We start from the raw sequence: 16,906 nt of genomic DNA, 5'->3' as shown, positions 1-16,906 counted from the left end.
ACTGCATCTCAAACCATCTTCCAACCCCCCAAGAGTATTCCCAATTTACCCTCCAATAGCTGCCACCTGCGCTCTTAAACTGTCCTCTACCAGCCCCATTCCTCCTGAAGACGTGGTCCTTTAGTTGTGTGCCAACTGTCCTGTAATAGACCCCAACCTCACCCCAAACCACCCTCAGTCACCCCTCACATCTCTCTATGAACATCCCTAATTTCACCATCCAACTGCCCTCTCTTCTCCCTACATATCTCCCATTCACCCCACCCCTCAGTTGTGTTGCAGTGAAACCCCAGCTTCCAGAGAGAGAGAAAGACAGAGACAGAGAGCACGCAGCAATGAAGACCCAATGCAGCCAAAAATAAATAAATAAAATAAATAAATAAATGGAAAAAAAGATGGCAGGCTCATTCAAGCTAAGAAAAATACAAAAAAAATTTTTTTTTAAAAAGTGTGCTTGGGTTCCAATCCCAGGTTTTATAAACTGGTGTGACCTAGGGCAAGTGACTTAACTTTGCTGTACCTTGGTTTCCTAATCTGTAGGTTGGGAAAATAAATGGAACCCTCCTCAGAGGTCTGTTGTGAGGATTAAAATGAATGAATACAGATAAAGTGCCAAGAATGACTGATAAATGTTGCTTATTGTTACTTTTCTTTATAGCTTTCGCTTTTTGCATCCTGTTTAAGAAGGCCTTCTTTTTTGCCAAAGACTTAAACATAGTCTCCAAACATATTTTGTTCTGATTATTTTTTATAGGTTCTTTTTTTTTTTTTTTTTTAATATATTTATTTATTTATTTATTTATGGCTGTGTTGGGTCTTCGTTTCTGTGTGACGGCTTTCTCCAGTTGCGGCAAGTGGGGGCCACTCTTCATCGCGGTGCGCGGGCCTGTCACTATCGCGGCCTCTCTTGTTGCGGAGCACAGGCTCCAGACGCGCAGGCTCAGTAATTGTGGCTCACGGGCCTAGTTGCTCCGCGGCATGTGGGATCTTCCCAGACCAGGGCTCGAACCCCTGTCCCCTGCATTGGCAGGCAGATTCTCAACCACTGCGCCACCAGGGAAGCCTATAGGTTCTTTTTTAATGGTTAGGTCTTTAGCCAATCTGGAATTAATTTTTCTGAATTGAGTAAATTAGGAATCTAATCCCTCCCCCCAAAAGACAGTCATTTCTCCCCAAACTATTTTAGTAAATAGTCCATCTCTCTCCCAGTGACTTGAAATATCACTTTTGTCATTTATGAATTCCCACAATACCTGGGTCGATTTTTCGATTTTTTTTCTGTACCATTGATCTAGTTTTCTATTCCTACTCCCATATCACGATGCTTCTTTTTATGGTTATATTTCCCTGTGCTTATTTTATTTTATTTTATTATTTTTGGCTGCGCAGCACGTGGGATCTTAGTTCCCCGACCAGGGATCCATCCGCGCCCCCTGCAGTGGAAGCGTGGAGTCCTAACCACTGGACTTCCAGGGAAGTCCCACAATGTTTTAATAACTAGAGTTTTGTCAGACATTTTGAATCTGGTAAGATGACGCCCTCCTCTTTCTTTTTCTTTTATAAAATTAGATATTCTTGCGTATTTAAGGCACCGTAGGAATTTTAACATCAGGTCTACAAGTTCCATTTTGCAATTTTTATTGGTAATGTATTGATTTTTTTAAAGATTAAAGAACTGTCTTTATTATGTGGGTAATGTTTGTGTGTGAGCGTATGGGGATGTGTGTGTTTACCAAGCCAACTTGGGAAATAAGGGTGCCAATACAGGAAGGTGCAAGGCAAATGGGCGCTCAGCAAAGTTCCCAGTGGTCCAACTGATGGGCATGGTCTCGGGATGTTGGGAGGGATAAAGGGAAGGTTGTAGGTCTGGGTATTTTGTGAGCTGACTGTGCATCTGAAGGTATGGGTGGGACCCTCTGCTGTGTGCAAGCCGGCTTGCATGTATCTAGCACACAGAGGAGCTCAATAAGTGTTTGTTAAATCAGTGCACAAATGAGTGAATCAATTTTTGGAGAGATTATTGTATGCCAAACAACCTGCTAGCACTATTCAAAAATTACCTCCAGGGGCTTCCCTGGTGGCGCAGTGGTTGAGAATCTGCCTGCTAATGCAGGGGACACGGGTTCGAGCCCTGGTCTGGGAAGATCCCACATGCCACGGAGCAACTAGGCCCGTGAGCCACAACTACTGAGCCTGCGCGTCTGGAGCCTGTGCTCCGCAACAAGAGAGGCCGCGATAGTGAGAGGCCCGCGCACCGCGATGAAGAGTGGCCCCCGCTTGCTGCAACTAGAGAAAGCACTCGCACAGAAACGAAGACCCAACACAGCCAAAAATAAATAAATTAAAAAAAAAAAAATTACCTCCAATCCTCATAACAACCCTGTCAAACAGGTATTATGACCCCCATTTGACAGGCCAGTAAAGCTGAGGCTCAGAGAGGGGAAGTCCCTTGCCCATATTCTAACCTTGGTCTTTATAATTCCAGAAGTCAACCACAGAAGGGGCCAGATCTAATTTCCATCCTTCCACTCATTCATCTGTCAAGGATTCACTAAGCACCTACAGTGCAGCGCAACGACCTAGTACAACAACCGCTCTAAATGACATAGAGTAGGCGGACCGCTTCCAGGAAGACCAGCTGGGCGGCTGGACTGTAGGTACCGAAAGGGTGGGGTTTCTGGTGCGCACCTTCCGGGAATGTAGCTGCCTAGGCCTCAAGGCTATGGGTTTGGCTGAGGAGGCACCGCTAGATCAAGGTTGGAGCGCGGTTTAGGGAGTGGATACTACGTATATTGGCCTATAGAGGGCGCGTTTCCGCAGCTAGAAGCGTCTCCTGGAGACCCTCCGCGCGCAGACTGGCCATCAGTACGCAGGCGCAGAGGACCCAAGGAGCGGCTTAATATCTTGCGGAGGGATAATTTGAGAAGAGGCGGCGTGGTTCAATCTAATTACCTCTCATTGATTTGCCTCTGTCTCTGAGGGCGTGGCCTCGGTGCCCCCTTCTCGGAATAAGGGCCTGCGGAATCTGGTTCTCTCTCGGCTTCGGAGGCGTAGCTTAGGGCGGGCCCTTGAGCCACCCCTCAACGATTGGCCGCCTCACCCAGGGGGCGTGGCCCAGCGAGCTGTCTATTCTCTCTGCGGTCACTTCCTGTGGAGTTTCCCCAGCCCAGGGAGGAGGGGGAAGAGGACAAGGGGGAGGAGGGCGGTCGTCCGGGGTTAGGTTGGGGGGGGGGTGTTGGTCCGTTCTGGGCGGGGGATGACTCACAGCCCATCCCATCTCCCCGACGCCGCCCGCCCGCGCAGAGCTTGCTCCATGGCTTAGCGGAGGAGGCGGTGGCGAGCGGGGGAGGGGGACTCTTATTTTGTTAGGGGGACCGGGCCGAGGCCCGACCGGCCTGGCAGGGCTCGCCCGGGGCCGGGCGTCATGTCTCATGCGGCCGAGCCAGCTCGGGACGGCGTAGAGGCCAGCGCGGAGGGTCCTCGAGCCGTGTTCCTGCTGTTGGAGGAGCGCAGGCCGGCCGACTCGGCCCAGCTGCTCAGGTGCGGGACCGCCTGGGACCGGTAGTGCTAACTGGGGTTCCCGGGGGCCTGATCTGGGGGCAGCGGGGGCCCAGGACTGTGATTGGAGGCCCTCGGCCTAGTCTTGGAGGACGTCTGGGCGCCCGACTTGTGGGGGCACCTAAGGAATCTGGCGGTGGCTTGCTTCGACTGAGGCTTAAAGGAGTCGTGGAAGTGCATTAAGGGAGGCCTAGTTCAGATTTGGGGGGGGCCCTTGACTGGGTCTCGAGGGGCTGATTCTGTTGTGTCCAAAAACTAGTCTAGGGTAGCTGAACTTCGGGGACTGAGACTCTGACTAGAGGCTGAATTTGGGGTCTTTGAGTCAGATATGAGGGGAATGAATTTGAGGGGGCACTCTGTAGGTGAGGCACTGATTTTTAAGGGACTTTTTCCCTCAGAGAAGGCGTCCTAAGATAAGAGGTGCTGTCTTGGGAGCTTGGTGACTCCCAGTGGCTGGTTGCTGGAGGCTGTGTTTGGGGATAAAATGACTCTGGAGGGATTTGGGGGTATCTCGGATATACTGCGTGGGACCAGCCTTGTGAGTGTGTGTGAGTGAACAAGAAAAGCAACATTCATCAAGACTTGATCAGAATAATCCCTTCACCTGCCCACCCATCCAGCTGGGTAGTGGAAAAGCCCTCTTCCCACACCCCATAGGGGCTTGAATGGGAAACAGTCAGACAGACAGGCAACGGAGATGGTGCTACCTCTTAGCCCAGAGAAGGCCTCAGACCTTATTTTGGAACCCAGAGGAGGGTCTTGTTCCTGCTGCCACCTGCCCTAGCCTCTCAGACAGCTCTTTTCACCCCCTACACACACACAGACACAGAGGGGTTTTTTTTATCTCACCTTCCCAGTCTGTCTTTCAGGCCCTGGAGACAATCTTGAATCTGACCCTAGAGCTGGAATGAGCACCAATTGCACCATCCCTGCCTGGGTGGGTCCTCTCTGACCTCTTAGCCTTACTTCCATCAGCGGGCCTGGAAGCCCCAGCCCTCTCTGTCCATACCGTGCCCATTCCAGTGCCCACCTCTTCCAACTTCTGTGCAGTCGAAGTGTGAGCATGGGAGGGGGCTTTGCCTACTTTCTGTCTGGGATTGTGCTGAGCTCAGCGGCTCCCCAGCTTCCTCTTCCCGACTTCCTGGGGTAGTTTTAGGGCCCCGTCTGTGAGTGAGGAAAGGGAGGAAGACAGATTCTTGGGGAGGGGCAAGTCAATGACAATCTCAGGATTCTAAATCTTTGACTAAATTCAAGGATGCATATCTATCTGCCTGCATGTTAATGTCCCCTACACACTAGTGTCTTGCAGCCAGCATGGAGGGTTGAGCAGGAGCCTTTCAAATATGAATTTACCATCTCCTGATGCCTTTATAACAACCTAGATCATCACAGTAGTGGCGATAGTTGAAAGGGACTGGTGTACATGGCTTCTTAGTTTGTGTGTCAGTGGGTGTTGGTATTGGAGGTGTGTTTGTGTTTTGATCTATCGAAAAAACTGGAGAGTGCTGGGCAAGCTCCTCTGACCAAGAAAAGAATGTTCCTATAAAGCAGATCATCCACCCAAATTCTCCCTCTTGTCAATCCAGATTGCTGGACTGAGGGGAGCCCTTGTTATTTCCATCTTGTTTTTGGATGCGTGTTCGCATCCCACAAACTCTGGCTGGGGCAGGGTTGGTGGCCGGGAGCTCTTTTGGGAAGTAGTGGATCCTTCAGTAAAGTGAATCAGCTACCCCAGTTCTCTTTGTGATGCATTCAGTTTGTGTTACAATGGACTGTTCTGCCGAGGGAAGCCCCTACCGTGCAGTATGCCTGTGGACCTATGTGGGCTCACATTCAGCAGCCAGGAAAACAATAGGGGGTGTGGGGGCTGGGAGAACTCTGAATGCAAAGTCAGGAATCCCACAAAGTGAATTGTCATTCCTCAATTCTTCGTTTCTATTCTCCTGAAACCCAGGTTGTACACCCAGGTGATTGTTAGATTGAGGAGCTGGGGTCCAGGCTTATTATTTTTAATCTTAAGGACCTATGGGTAACACGGAGCAAAAGAGAGTGGAGGGGGAGAAGACATGGGAATTCATGGTGGTGGTTTCAGCAAAGTGGCCGAATGTGAGGGATACTCTATTCTCCTCTCTCCTGGTGTATGCTTCTCTTCTCTTCTTTTCTCTTCTGTCTCTGTCTCTGTCTCTCTCAGGGGAATGACGTCTCCATACAATCACTGACCCTCACCCCTGCCTTCCCCCCACCCTCAGCCTGAACTCTTTGCTTCCGGAATCGGGGATTGTTGCTGACATCGAATTAGAAAACGTCCTTGATCCTGACAGCTTCTACGAGCTCAAAAGCCAACCCCTATCGCTACGCTCAAGGTATGTCTCCTCTCTCTGACTCCCCTTCTGATTCCTCAGGCCCCTCCATCCCCTCTTGATGGGCAGAGGCCCTCAGTGCCAGTCCAACCCATTCTCTCACCAGCCTGAATTTTTCAGATAGTAAAATTAAGAGCCAGAAAGAGCATGTGGAAAGCAGGAGGCCAAGCTAGGATTCTAGTATCTCAGACAAAATCTCCCTTGCTTCCTCCCCCACCTGCACATCCATTCATAGATTAAAATTGCAGCGTGCCTGGAGTTCCCAGACACAGGGCGTGGCCTGATCAAGCCCAGCCCCCAAGTAGGCGGAGCCGTTCCCATAACCCCTGGTCACCCTCCCCCCAACTCAGCAAATTCACCCACTCCCAGCCCTTGAAGAACCCCTGCTGGTCTCTTCTTTCCCCCAAGCTTGGAAGTCTAAATGTGCTGAGTCATGGGCCTGGGCTCTAAGAGAGGGGAGGGGACCTGGAAGAGGGGCAGGAAGAGAGGATTGTGAAATCGCTGAGATTTTCAAGACTGACTAGCTCCTGGGACCAGAGGCCCAGGCAGGGGAGGAAGAAGGGCCTGCGGTTGCCCATATAGCCTGATGCCCACTCCCAGGAGCTCAGGGAGCATCTCCAGCCCCAAATTGAGCTTAATGAGCCCTCTGTGTCCGTATCTACTCCCACAACCTCAATTCTGTTTCCTTCTGCTCTCCTTTAAATAGCTCGCAGAGCTGAACAATAATGGTATCTCCGCTTGATATACGAACAGGCCCAAATCCAGGCTTCACCATAAGGACTGAGGGCTAAAGTTACCCCACCAGACTGTGACCCCTGAGGGCTGTGACCAGGTCTGGTTCCTTTATCTCCCCTCCACATTGTGGCTTCTGAAGGCAGAGAACAGGCCAGGTTCCTATGTCTGCTCCATCGCACTATGACTTCTTAGGCTTGGGCCGAGACTTTTAGCTTACCTGTGGCCCCGTATTTCCCATTCCACAGCCTCCCAATATCACTGCAGGCCACACCAGCCACCCCAGCTACACTCTCTGCATCATCTTCTGCAGGGGGCTCCAGGACCCCTGCCATGTCGTCATCTTCTTCATCGCGGGTCTTGCTGCGGCAGCAGCTAATGCGGGCCCAGGCCCAGGAGCAGGAGAGGCGTGAGCGTCGGGAACAGGCTGCAGCCTCTCCCTTCCCTAGTCCTGCACCTGCCTCTCCTGCCATCTCTGTGGTTGGCGTCTCTGCTGGGGGCCACACATTGGGTCGTCCTCCCCCTGCTCAGGTGCCCAGGGAGGTGCTCAAGGTAAGGTGACATCCAGAGGCCCTGGGAGGGCCTCCTGGTGACTGAGGATTGGTCCTGGTGGCTTTGGGACGAGGTCCTAGGGGCTCTAAGGAAGGTCTCAGGTACTGTTAAAAGGGGGCTGTGCTAGTATCCCATTGTGTTTAGGGTTTCCAAGACGTTCTTGTGGAGTTGTGAGGGGTTCTTGGGGGCCATAGGATGTCTTGGTGGATCATGGAGGCTCATGAGTGCCCTGAGTGGGCCCTGGAGTCTGTGAAGTGGCTTTGTAGGAAGCACTTCACATATGGTTATGCATTAGGAATTCTTTGGCCATTGGAGTGCCTTGGGAAGCCATGTACAGTTCCCACGTCTGTTAGGTGGGGTCACAGGCTTTGCGGGGGGCCTCTTGGGGACTGTGACAGGGTGCTCCAGAAACTCTGAAGGATTCTGCCACCCATGGGTAGATCTTGAGGGCTGTGAAGGATCTCTGAGAAAGGGAGTTTGGGTCCTAGGGGAGACTTTAATCAGTATTTGGGGGCGGGAGAGGATTCTCAGATTCTGGGCCTGGTTTGCCATCCTGAGCCTAGGAACAGATGACTTCTGAGGGGCAAGCTGGGGCTCAGAGTCACCCCTCTGAGCCCTGTTCTACCTTGTTCCCTCCCATCCTGTCTCCCCCGCATTCCACAGGTGCAGACCCATCTGGAGAACCCGACGCGCTACCACCTGCAGCAGGCGCGCCGGCAGCAGGTGAAGCAGTACCTGTCCACCACACTTGGGCCCAAGCTGGCGTCCCAGGCCCTCACCCCACCACCGGGGGCTGCTAGTGCCCAGCCACTCCCCGCCCCTGAGGCTGCCCACGCTACTGGCCCCACTGGCAGTGCTCCCAACAGCCCCATGGCGCTGCTCACCATCGGGTCTAGCTCAGAGAAGGAGGTGAGTGGCTGCAGACGACCCGCCCATGCTCCCCCTGCCCCAGCTTCTTCTAAGGCTCTTCCATATTTCTTCTCCCAGATTGATGATGTCATCGATGAGATCATCAGCCTGGAGTCCAGTTACAACGATGAGATGCTCAGCTATCTGCCCGGAGGCACCACGGGGCTGCAGCTCCCCAGCACGGTGAGGCCCTGAGATGGGAGGTTGGTCTAAAAATTAGCACATCCCTCTATCACTGAGGGATATCTTATATACACGCGGGCTAGCTGTGTACATAAGAGACTGTCACCTTGGATTGTACTGAGATAGAGATAGAGGCTGTATGTTGAGAATGGGGCACAACAGTGCCCTGGGGCCATGTTGAACTGCATGGAGAGGTGAACCTTGTAGTTTTTGATATATACACGGTGGGGACTTCATGGAGCTATTAGGGCATACCGAAGCACTCAAGCTTCATTGTGGGAGGGACCAAGAAGTGGGACTCTTGTAGCATTTTGTTTGTTTGTTTTGAGTGTAAGACAGGTTTTTTTCTTCTTTTTTTTAAATAATTCTTTATTTTTATTTATTTATTTTGGCTGTGTTGGGTCTTCGTTTCTGTGTGAGGGCTTTCTCCAGTTGCGGCAAGCGGGGGCCACTCTTCATCGCGATGCGCGGGCCTCTCACTATCGCGGCCTCTCTTGTTGCGGAGCACAGGCTCCAGACGCGCAGGCTCAGTAGTTGTGGCTCATGGGCCTAGTTGCTCCGCGGCATGTGGGATCTTCCCAGACCAGGGCTCGAACCTGTGTCCCCTGCACTGGCAGGCAGATTCTCAACCACTGTGCCACCAGGGAAGCCCCAAGACAGGTTTCTTTTTATTAAGTTTTCCTAAACTTGTCTCATGTTTACTGAATGTTTTTCTTTGTGTAAGAACGTAACCTGGAGCTTTAACAAACCAATTTGGACAATGCAACCTGGATAAATGCTTGTCTGCACACAAGTCATCGATTACCATTCTCTGGCCTGGCCTCCATGTAAATCCAATTGGTCTTAAAGCCTATCTAAACAGAGAGCAAGCAGACCACATCATCTTATTTCTAGTTTAAACTTTAAACCTCAAGTTCACCCCTGTCCCAAGACCCACACCCTCCCCCACACACAAAAGAAAATTTTTAGAAGAAATGGCCATTAAGAACTGAGTCAGTTGCCTAAGAATTGGCTTAATCCTGCAGTCAGCACTCCAAAGTAGCTCTTGGCTTCACAGCAGGCCAGCTGGAACTCTTGAAGCAGGACAGGTAGAGAATGGATAGAGGATGCTCTGAGAACAGGGCCAAGTCCTGGTGCTGCGAGGCTTCCACACATGCTTACACTCCAACATAAATACAGTTCCACCTTTCTCCTCTAAGTGATGTTTCTCTATAGCACTTTAGAGCTTGTAACTCTCTAAATTTTTTAGTGCAGAGATGGACAGAAACTTATTCTAAACATGCAAGGTATAATCTTATTTCTAACAACATAGGCCAAAATTAACAGAGAAGCTCTCTGTTATACAGATTATCTTGTTGCGTTTTGAATGTACCAGGACATTCAGGTCATGAAGACACACCTAGACCATGAAGTGATTGGAACATGATATGCCAAAGGTGTCCAGATTTGATGTGGTTGGACCTTGAAGTGACTAGAACATACCACATCTCTTACAGTGAACTGTGCCGAGAGGCTGGGTCATTGTAAAGACTGGATAAAACTTCCTAGAGCAGGAGATGCACCAATGAATTTTAACATTCTGGTTCTGAACATTCCAAGAGTCTCATAACTCGCTTTGGCACATACCAAGTGGCTATAGCTTTACTTCTTTCCAGCTTATCAAGAGGAAAGAAGCACATGTAAAAATGGTACCAATTTATCAGAATTTTTCATTGATTTGGGCACAGCTAGAGATTGGATGGATCCAGCAGACTAGTGGGGGTTTCAAGAGATGAAAACTCATCAAGAGGTGGGACTAATTACTTATGGATTAGTTCGTTGCCCTAGGGTGTATCCAGGAGAGTGTGAAGGAGAAAAAAAAAACAAACTAGGCTGACATAAAAACAGTGCTTGTTGAGTAGTTGGACAAGAAATCCTGAGAGATCAGAATGTGCAAGAGGGTGCCAGATCAGAACCTCGGTGCATGGCAGCCTGAGACTGTATGCAACGCAGTCACAGCAAAAGACTGGAGGTTGGGCTGGAACTCTCCAAAAGGCCAGATTTTGGGTGGAATGTTGCCATGACAATTTCCCAAGGTCTGAGAAGACTGGGTTGGAGTGTTCCAAGAATGCTGAGTTGGAATGTAGCTCTAGGAGGGGCTGAAATGTTGCATTGGAGCTGACAAAGACCTGAGAAGGGTGGTTTTCTGGCACTTCTCAGAGCCAGTGCCGGGGTTTGGGAGAGGGGCTTCAGAAGTCACTGGGGGATTCGAGGGGCTGTGGGGACACGATGAGCAGGCCAGGCAGGCTCCAGTCCCCCAGCAAAGCAGGGTAGGTCCCCTTGACCCTGTCTTCCCTGTTGAGTGGCTGTGTGAAATTCCCTTGAAGGAGAAGGAAGGGTTCCCATGCTGAGCCAGCCAATCCTTGCATGAGGGGGCCCATCTTTGGGGTGAGTGGAGGGTCAGGAACCTGGTCGAAGAAGGGGCCGAGCCTGGGGTCTGTTTCCAACCATCGTTTTTCCACTCTCCCTGCCTGCAGCTGCCTGTGTCAGGGAATCTGCTTGATGTGTACAGTAGTCAGGGCGTGGCCACGCCAGCCATCACTGTCAGCAACTCCTGTCCAGCTGAGCTGCCGAATATCAAACGGGAGATCTCTGGTAAGGGCCAGGGTCTTGGCCCCGTGCAATTATCATATACCCCAGGGTGAGTCCCATATCTACCAGGTCTGGGGGTCAGGCCTGATTCTAAGGGAAGAGGGTTTAAACAGACAGAAATGGGGGCTGTTTGCCATCTTTGTCCATATGGCCCGTGGTCCTGCTTTCACTCCACTCCCTCTCCTCGGGTTTAACAAGTGGCCTGTCACCATGGCTTCTTTAAAAATTGTAAAAATGGTGGCACTTCGCTTGCTTGCGCCCACCAAAGCCTACCCCAGCGGCTGCACATGCTGCCCACCGTCGTCTGTCATCTTTCCCAGACCCAGAGGCCCTGACCACCTCCTGCACTCTCTTCCAGAGACAGAGGCCAAGGCCCTTTTGAAGGAACGGCAGAAGAAAGACAATCACAACCTGAGTGAGTGAGAGCGCGTGCTCCTGCCCACATGCCGTGCAGCCCTGCCTCACTCTGCGCCCGGCCTTCCTTGGGGGCCTCTCCCTGCAGCAGCCTCCCAATTCCCCAGTTTCTCCTCTTCGCTTCTCAGCCTATTGACGACTCTTTCCCACTTTCTCTTTCTCTCCCCCGCCTTCAAAGTTGAACGTCGCAGGCGATTCAACATTAACGACAGGATCAAGGAGTTGGGCACCCTCATCCCCAAGTCCAGTGACCCGTGAGTCTGGGCCAGGAGCCCCAGGCCGGTGGAAGGTGGGGTGGGGGCCCCACTCTCTGAAAGTCATTCCTGGGTGGGCCTGCCCTAAGTGGGAACCACCTGGGCAGTCCTGCTCCTTTGCCCCTTTCTCACCCAGCTTTCCTCACCCTGAGCAGGGTTGCAGCCCCTCACCGTGTTCCCATCTAAAATTTTAGGTGCATGACATTATGGTCCATGACATTATGGTCCACGTTGTCTGCCCCCCTGTACGACATAGACAGTTTTCCGCTTATTTAGTACCTCCTTTATTTACTCAAAAAATGTATTGAGCTGCTTCTGCTTTGTGCCAGGTACCATGCTAGGCCCTGAGGATACCAGAGGGAACAAAATGCACAAAAATCCCTGACCTCATGGAACTGATGTTTTAGTGGGGGCAGACAGACAGCAAACAAGATAAATATGTAAACTCCGGTGGTTATGATGAGTGTTGTGGAGAGGAATCAAGAACGGAGGGAAGATGGGATATTGGGGAGGGTCACAGTTTGGGGTGAGGAGGGTGGGGAGAGGGCAGGCCTCAACTGATGAGGAAGTACTTGAATAAAGAGCCTAAAGAGGTGAGGCAGGAGCCATCTGGGTGTCTGAGAGAAGAGTGTTCAAGGTGGAGGGCAGAGCTGGGCTGGAGGCCCTGAGGTGGGAATGATTTTCCATGTTCTAGGAGCATTGAGAAGCCAGTGTGGCCGCAGTGAGATGAATCAGAGGGTCATGGGTAAGAGGAGCAGTATGGGATCAGGTCACAGGTTCCTGGGTTCGGGGTGTGATGGGGCATCATTGGAAGGTTCCAGGCAGGTGGTTTTCATCCGAGCATTCCATACCCTTGATGTCCCTCTGCCTCAAGTTCTAGGCACGTGGCGGGGTGCTCCATCTACCTGGTGCAATCGCCCCCTTCAGCTCCCGAGAGACTCCATGTGCAGCATTCCCTTCTTTCCTTCCCCTCGGGCCCCACAGGGAGATGCGCTGGAACAAGGGCACCATCTTGAAAGCCTCTGTGGATTACATCCGCAAGTTGCAGAAGGAGCAACAGCGCTCCAAAGACCTGGAGAGCCGGCAGCGATCCCTGGAGCAGGCCAACCGCAGCCTGCAGCTCCGAATTCAGGTCTGGAAGGAGGAGGCGGTGGCAGGGGTGAGGGGGGCTCCCTGGAGGCAGAGGCAGAGGGAGAACAGGCTAGGATTTCTCCGCCTGGCATATTTGGGGGATCCCCGGGCTTCCTGACTCACATGATGATGATAAGTAGTAATCATAACATTAGCAATAATAATAATGAATATTGGTTAACGGACACGGTGTTTTATCTTGTGCCATGCACTATGACAAGAGCCTTATCTCCATTTACTAAGTTAATCACAACAATCCTGTGAGACAGGGACCATTATTATACCCACTTTCTAGGTTGGGACTCTGAGGCTCAGAGACGGTAAGCAACTTGCCTGAAGTTACGCAACTAGTGAGTGGCAGAGGCTGAATTTGAACCCAGGCAGCCTACCCTTTTAACTGTTATATCCTCTGCCTCTGAGGGACTCTGAACCCCATCTTATCCCACCCCCACCACCCACCCCCCTACGTTTTGCAGGAGCTAGAACTGCAGGCCCAGATCCATGGTCTGCCAGTGCCTCCCACCCCAGGGCTGCTCTCACTGGCCACAACTTCAGCCTCTGACAGTCTCAAGCCAGAGCAGCTGGATGTTGAAGAGGAGGGCAGGCCAGGCACAGCAACATTTCATGCAGCGGGGGGACCTGCCCAGAGTACTCCCCATCAGCAGCCCCCAGCGCCACCCTCCGATGCCCTTCTGGACCTGCACTTTCCCAGCGACCACCTGGGGGATCTGGGGGACCCCTTCCACCTTGGGCTGGAGGACATTCTGATGGAGGAGGAGGAGGGGGTGGTGGGGGGACTGTCAGGGGGCGCCCTGTCCCCACTGCGGGCTGCCTCCGATCCCCTGCTTTCTTCAGTATCCCCCGCAGTCTCCAAGGCCAGCAGTCGCCGCAGCAGCTTCAGCATGGAGGAGGAGTCCTGATCAGGCCTCACCCCTCCCCTGGGACTTCCCCACCCAGGAAAGGAGGACATGTCAGGATGAGGCCCCGCCTTTTCCCCCACCTTTTCATGAGACTGCCCTGCCCAGGTGTACTGGGGGAAGAGGAGACTGATGAGGCCCCACCCCTGTAACCAAGCAAGGAGGAGGAGTCAGATGAGGCCCCACCCCTTCCCCACAGGACAGGCCAATGCAGGTATTTCAGACGTGGAGAAGGTAGGGACATCAGGGCCTGTCTCTTGCAGAACGCAGCCTCACCCCTGCCCCGTGGGACCCGCCCTTGCCCAGGTGAGGGAAGGAGACAGGATGAGGTCAGCCGCTGGCCCCTAGGGACTGTCCTAGCCATGTTTCCTGGGATAAAGAGTGTCAGGATACTGCTCCATCCCCTCTCTTGGAACCAACAGTCTAGTCTATCCTGGCAAGGAAGAGGAGTCAAAATGGAGGTCCCACCCTGGGGGTTTAAGCCCTGCCCCTTCCCCGTGAACCCTGCCCTGTGCAGGCAAGGAACAGAAGTGAGGATGAGAGCCAACCCCTTTACCTGGGAACTCAGTCCTGGCCTTCTAGCAATGGAGGAGTCAGGCCCCGCCCTTTCCCTATAGGAACAGCCCAGCGCAGGTATTTCAGGTGTGGAGGAGTCAGTAAGATCAGGCAACTTTGTGGAGATCACAGCCCTCGTCTCTTAGCAACATCCCATCCAATCATTCCACACTGCAGGGAGGAGTGGTACTTAAGCTCCCCCGCCTTAACCTGGGACCATTGTGACTTAACCTAGGAGGGCTCTAAGCCGACCTGGCCCTTGAAGAAGGGGGCAGATCTTGAAATCTTGTGGGTTGACATTCCAGACCTAGATCAGGAGTGAGTGAGAGTTAGACCCCCACACTTGGGCAGAGTTTTACCTCCTTCCTTGAAGGGTAGATTGGGGAGGTGATGGAGATAAGGGGGTACTGGGTCCATGTTCCCAGAACCAGCACCCCGGTACTCTTTTTTAACATGTAGAGGAACAAGATGAAGGAAGGGGCCTTTCCAGGGAGTTCCCCAGCCCAGGAACAAGTGGAAGCCTGTCTCACCAAGGCAGAGGCTTAGGGGGAGGATTGCAAAAACATATATACCCCCTCTTTTGTTTATCTGATTTTTTTACTGACCCCCTACTCAGAAGCTAGGTCACCCCCAACCTCTGGCCTCCACCTAGTTCTCCATTTGGAGAAATCTTCCCCATTTCAGAGTTATCAAGAGACACTCCCTGCCCATCCCCATCCCTCCTACCCCATACACCCAAGGTTGTCAGCTTTGGATTGTTGGGGCCGAGCCCCGAGGAGGGTGTACTAAGGGGTCTGTAGGTTTGTGATTAAAATAATAAATGCTAGGCGTGTTTGATGCGCTTTTAACTTTGGCAAAGAGTCTCCTGTCCTTGCTTTTTGTCGGTGCAATGAGCATGGCTCATGAAGGTTCTTGGAAGAAACAGATTTGAGAGGGATGGGTACAAGAATTTAGATAGAGGGGCTGGAGAAAACAATGTACAAACAAAAGCAATCAGTCCTTAACTGTCTGCTAGGCAGCCTCCTAACTGTTGCAAGCGTTTTACCCAATTTATTATTCTAAGGAATATTCATCAAGAAAGTACTGATTCTTACTCCTATTTCACGTTTGAAGAAACACGAATAGAACAGGGTTTAAGTAACTATCTGACGATATACAGCTGGTAAATGGATGAAGCGCTAAATGGTAAAGTTAGGTGAGGGCTCTGGTTTGAACAATGTCATTGAGGACAGACGGGCCAATGAAGATTTTCTTGCAAGTTCACTTTTGAAGCTGATAAGGAAATATATGAGGATATCTCCTGGCAGACAGTAGAGGTGTTCCAGCTGGTGGAAATGGCAAAGACAAAAACCGGTTTTGGAACTGGTGTTGACATTTGGGGGGAATTTAAATGGAAGTGAATAGACACAAGTATCTTAGGCTGGGGAAAAAATATTCCTGCAATTTCTCAACCGAACTGACTCCCAGGGCAGGTATAAGGCCTGGTCCTGTGTCACCCCCATCAGGCTGTGACCACCACACTTGCTGCCTGCCCCTTTCTAGCCTAACATACTGTGAGCCCTAGGGCCTGGTTGCTGAACCTCTACCACCAGACTGGTGGCTCCCTGATAGCTTTATTTTTTTTCTCCTCAAATTGGCTATATTCTCTTTATTTTACAAAGATAACATGTAATACCCAGAAGTGTTTTTTTTTTAACTTTGTATTCTGAAATAATTTTAGATTTGCAGAAGTGTGGCAAAGGCAGTAGAGAGAGTTCTCATACCTGTTATCCAGCTCCCCCTAATGTTAACAGCTTGGATAACCATGGCACATTTATTAAGGCTAAGAAAATCACATTGGCACAGTACTAGGAACTCCAGACTTTATTTGGATTTCACTGGTTTTTCCACGAATGTCTTTTTTCTGTTCTAGGATCCAAATAAGGATACTCTGTTTGTTACCTCTTTCTGTGTAACAAATCACCACAATCTTAGTGGCTAAAAAATCATGCATTCGTTATCTCCCAATTTTTTTAACTTTGTATTCTGAAATAATTTTAGATTTACAGAAGTGTGGGAAAGACGGTAGAGAGAGTTCTCATACCTGTTATCCAGCTCCCCCTAATGTTAACAGCTTGGATAACCATGGCACATTTATTAAGGCTAAGAAAATCACATCGGCACAGTACTAGGAACTCCAGACTTTATTTGGATTTCACTGGTTTTTCCACGAATGTCTTTTTTCTGTTCTAGGATCCAAATAAGAATACTTTGTTATCTCTTTCTGTGTAACAAATTACCACAATCTTAGTGGCTAAAAAATCATGCATTCATTATCTCCCAATTTTTGCAGGTCAGGCAGCCAGGCTGGCTTAGCTGGCTCCTCTACTCCAGTGGCTCTCAAGAAGGTACAATCAGGGGAGGTGTGGGCAGGACTGAGGACTCATCTGAAAGCCGGACTGGGGAAGTATCTGCTCTACACTTGCACTCACATGGTTTGGGGCAGTTCTCAGTTCTCTGCAGCCTGTTAAACAGAGGGCCTCAGTTCCTTGCTGGCTGTCAGCTGGAGGTGCACTCAGTCCTGACCATGTGTGCCTTTCCTTCCATGAGGCAGCTCACAGGATAAGTACTTTGCTTCATCAAAGTCAGCAATAGAAGAGTCTGCTAGCAAAACAGAAGTTACTATCTGTTGTAATCTAATCATGGAAGTGACATACCCTCACCATTGAGG

General features: G+C 51.0%; 1 protein-coding gene across 5 annotated transcripts; it reads left to right on the top strand.

The window, feature by feature from the left end:
* Positions 1–3,286: 3,286 nt before the first annotated feature.
* Positions 3,287–15,054, top strand: TFE3 (transcription factor binding to IGHM enhancer 3). Of its 5 annotated transcripts, none has more exons than XM_082446530.1 (10): positions 3,287–3,540; positions 5,808–5,921; positions 6,899–7,202; positions 7,866–8,111; positions 8,190–8,294; positions 10,811–10,928; positions 11,284–11,340; positions 11,518–11,593; positions 12,578–12,725; positions 13,580–15,054. In XM_082446530.1, the coding sequence occupies exons 1-10, from the start codon at positions 3,425–3,427 to the stop codon at positions 13,772–13,774; spliced, it is 1,479 nt and encodes a 492-aa protein (XP_082302656.1). In that variant the 5' UTR covers positions 3,287–3,424; the 3' UTR covers positions 13,775–15,054. The 5 variants fall into 5 exon arrangements, with proteins under 5 accessions (XP_082302656.1, XP_082302655.1, XP_082302654.1 ...); XM_082446529.1 differs by having other exon boundaries at positions 13,201–15,054; XM_082446532.1 differs by having other exon boundaries at positions 3,402–3,540; positions 5,750–5,921; positions 6,964–7,202; positions 13,201–15,054.
* Positions 15,055–16,906: the final 1,852 nt, after the last annotated feature.

This window comes from Balaenoptera physalus, assembly GCF_965194825.1.
Source record: "Balaenoptera physalus genome assembly, chromosome: X".
Lineage (NCBI taxonomy): Eukaryota > Metazoa > Chordata > Mammalia > Artiodactyla > Balaenopteridae > Balaenoptera > Balaenoptera physalus.
The sequence above is the reverse complement of the archived record's forward strand: the minus strand, read 5'-3'. Positions and strand labels throughout refer to the sequence as shown.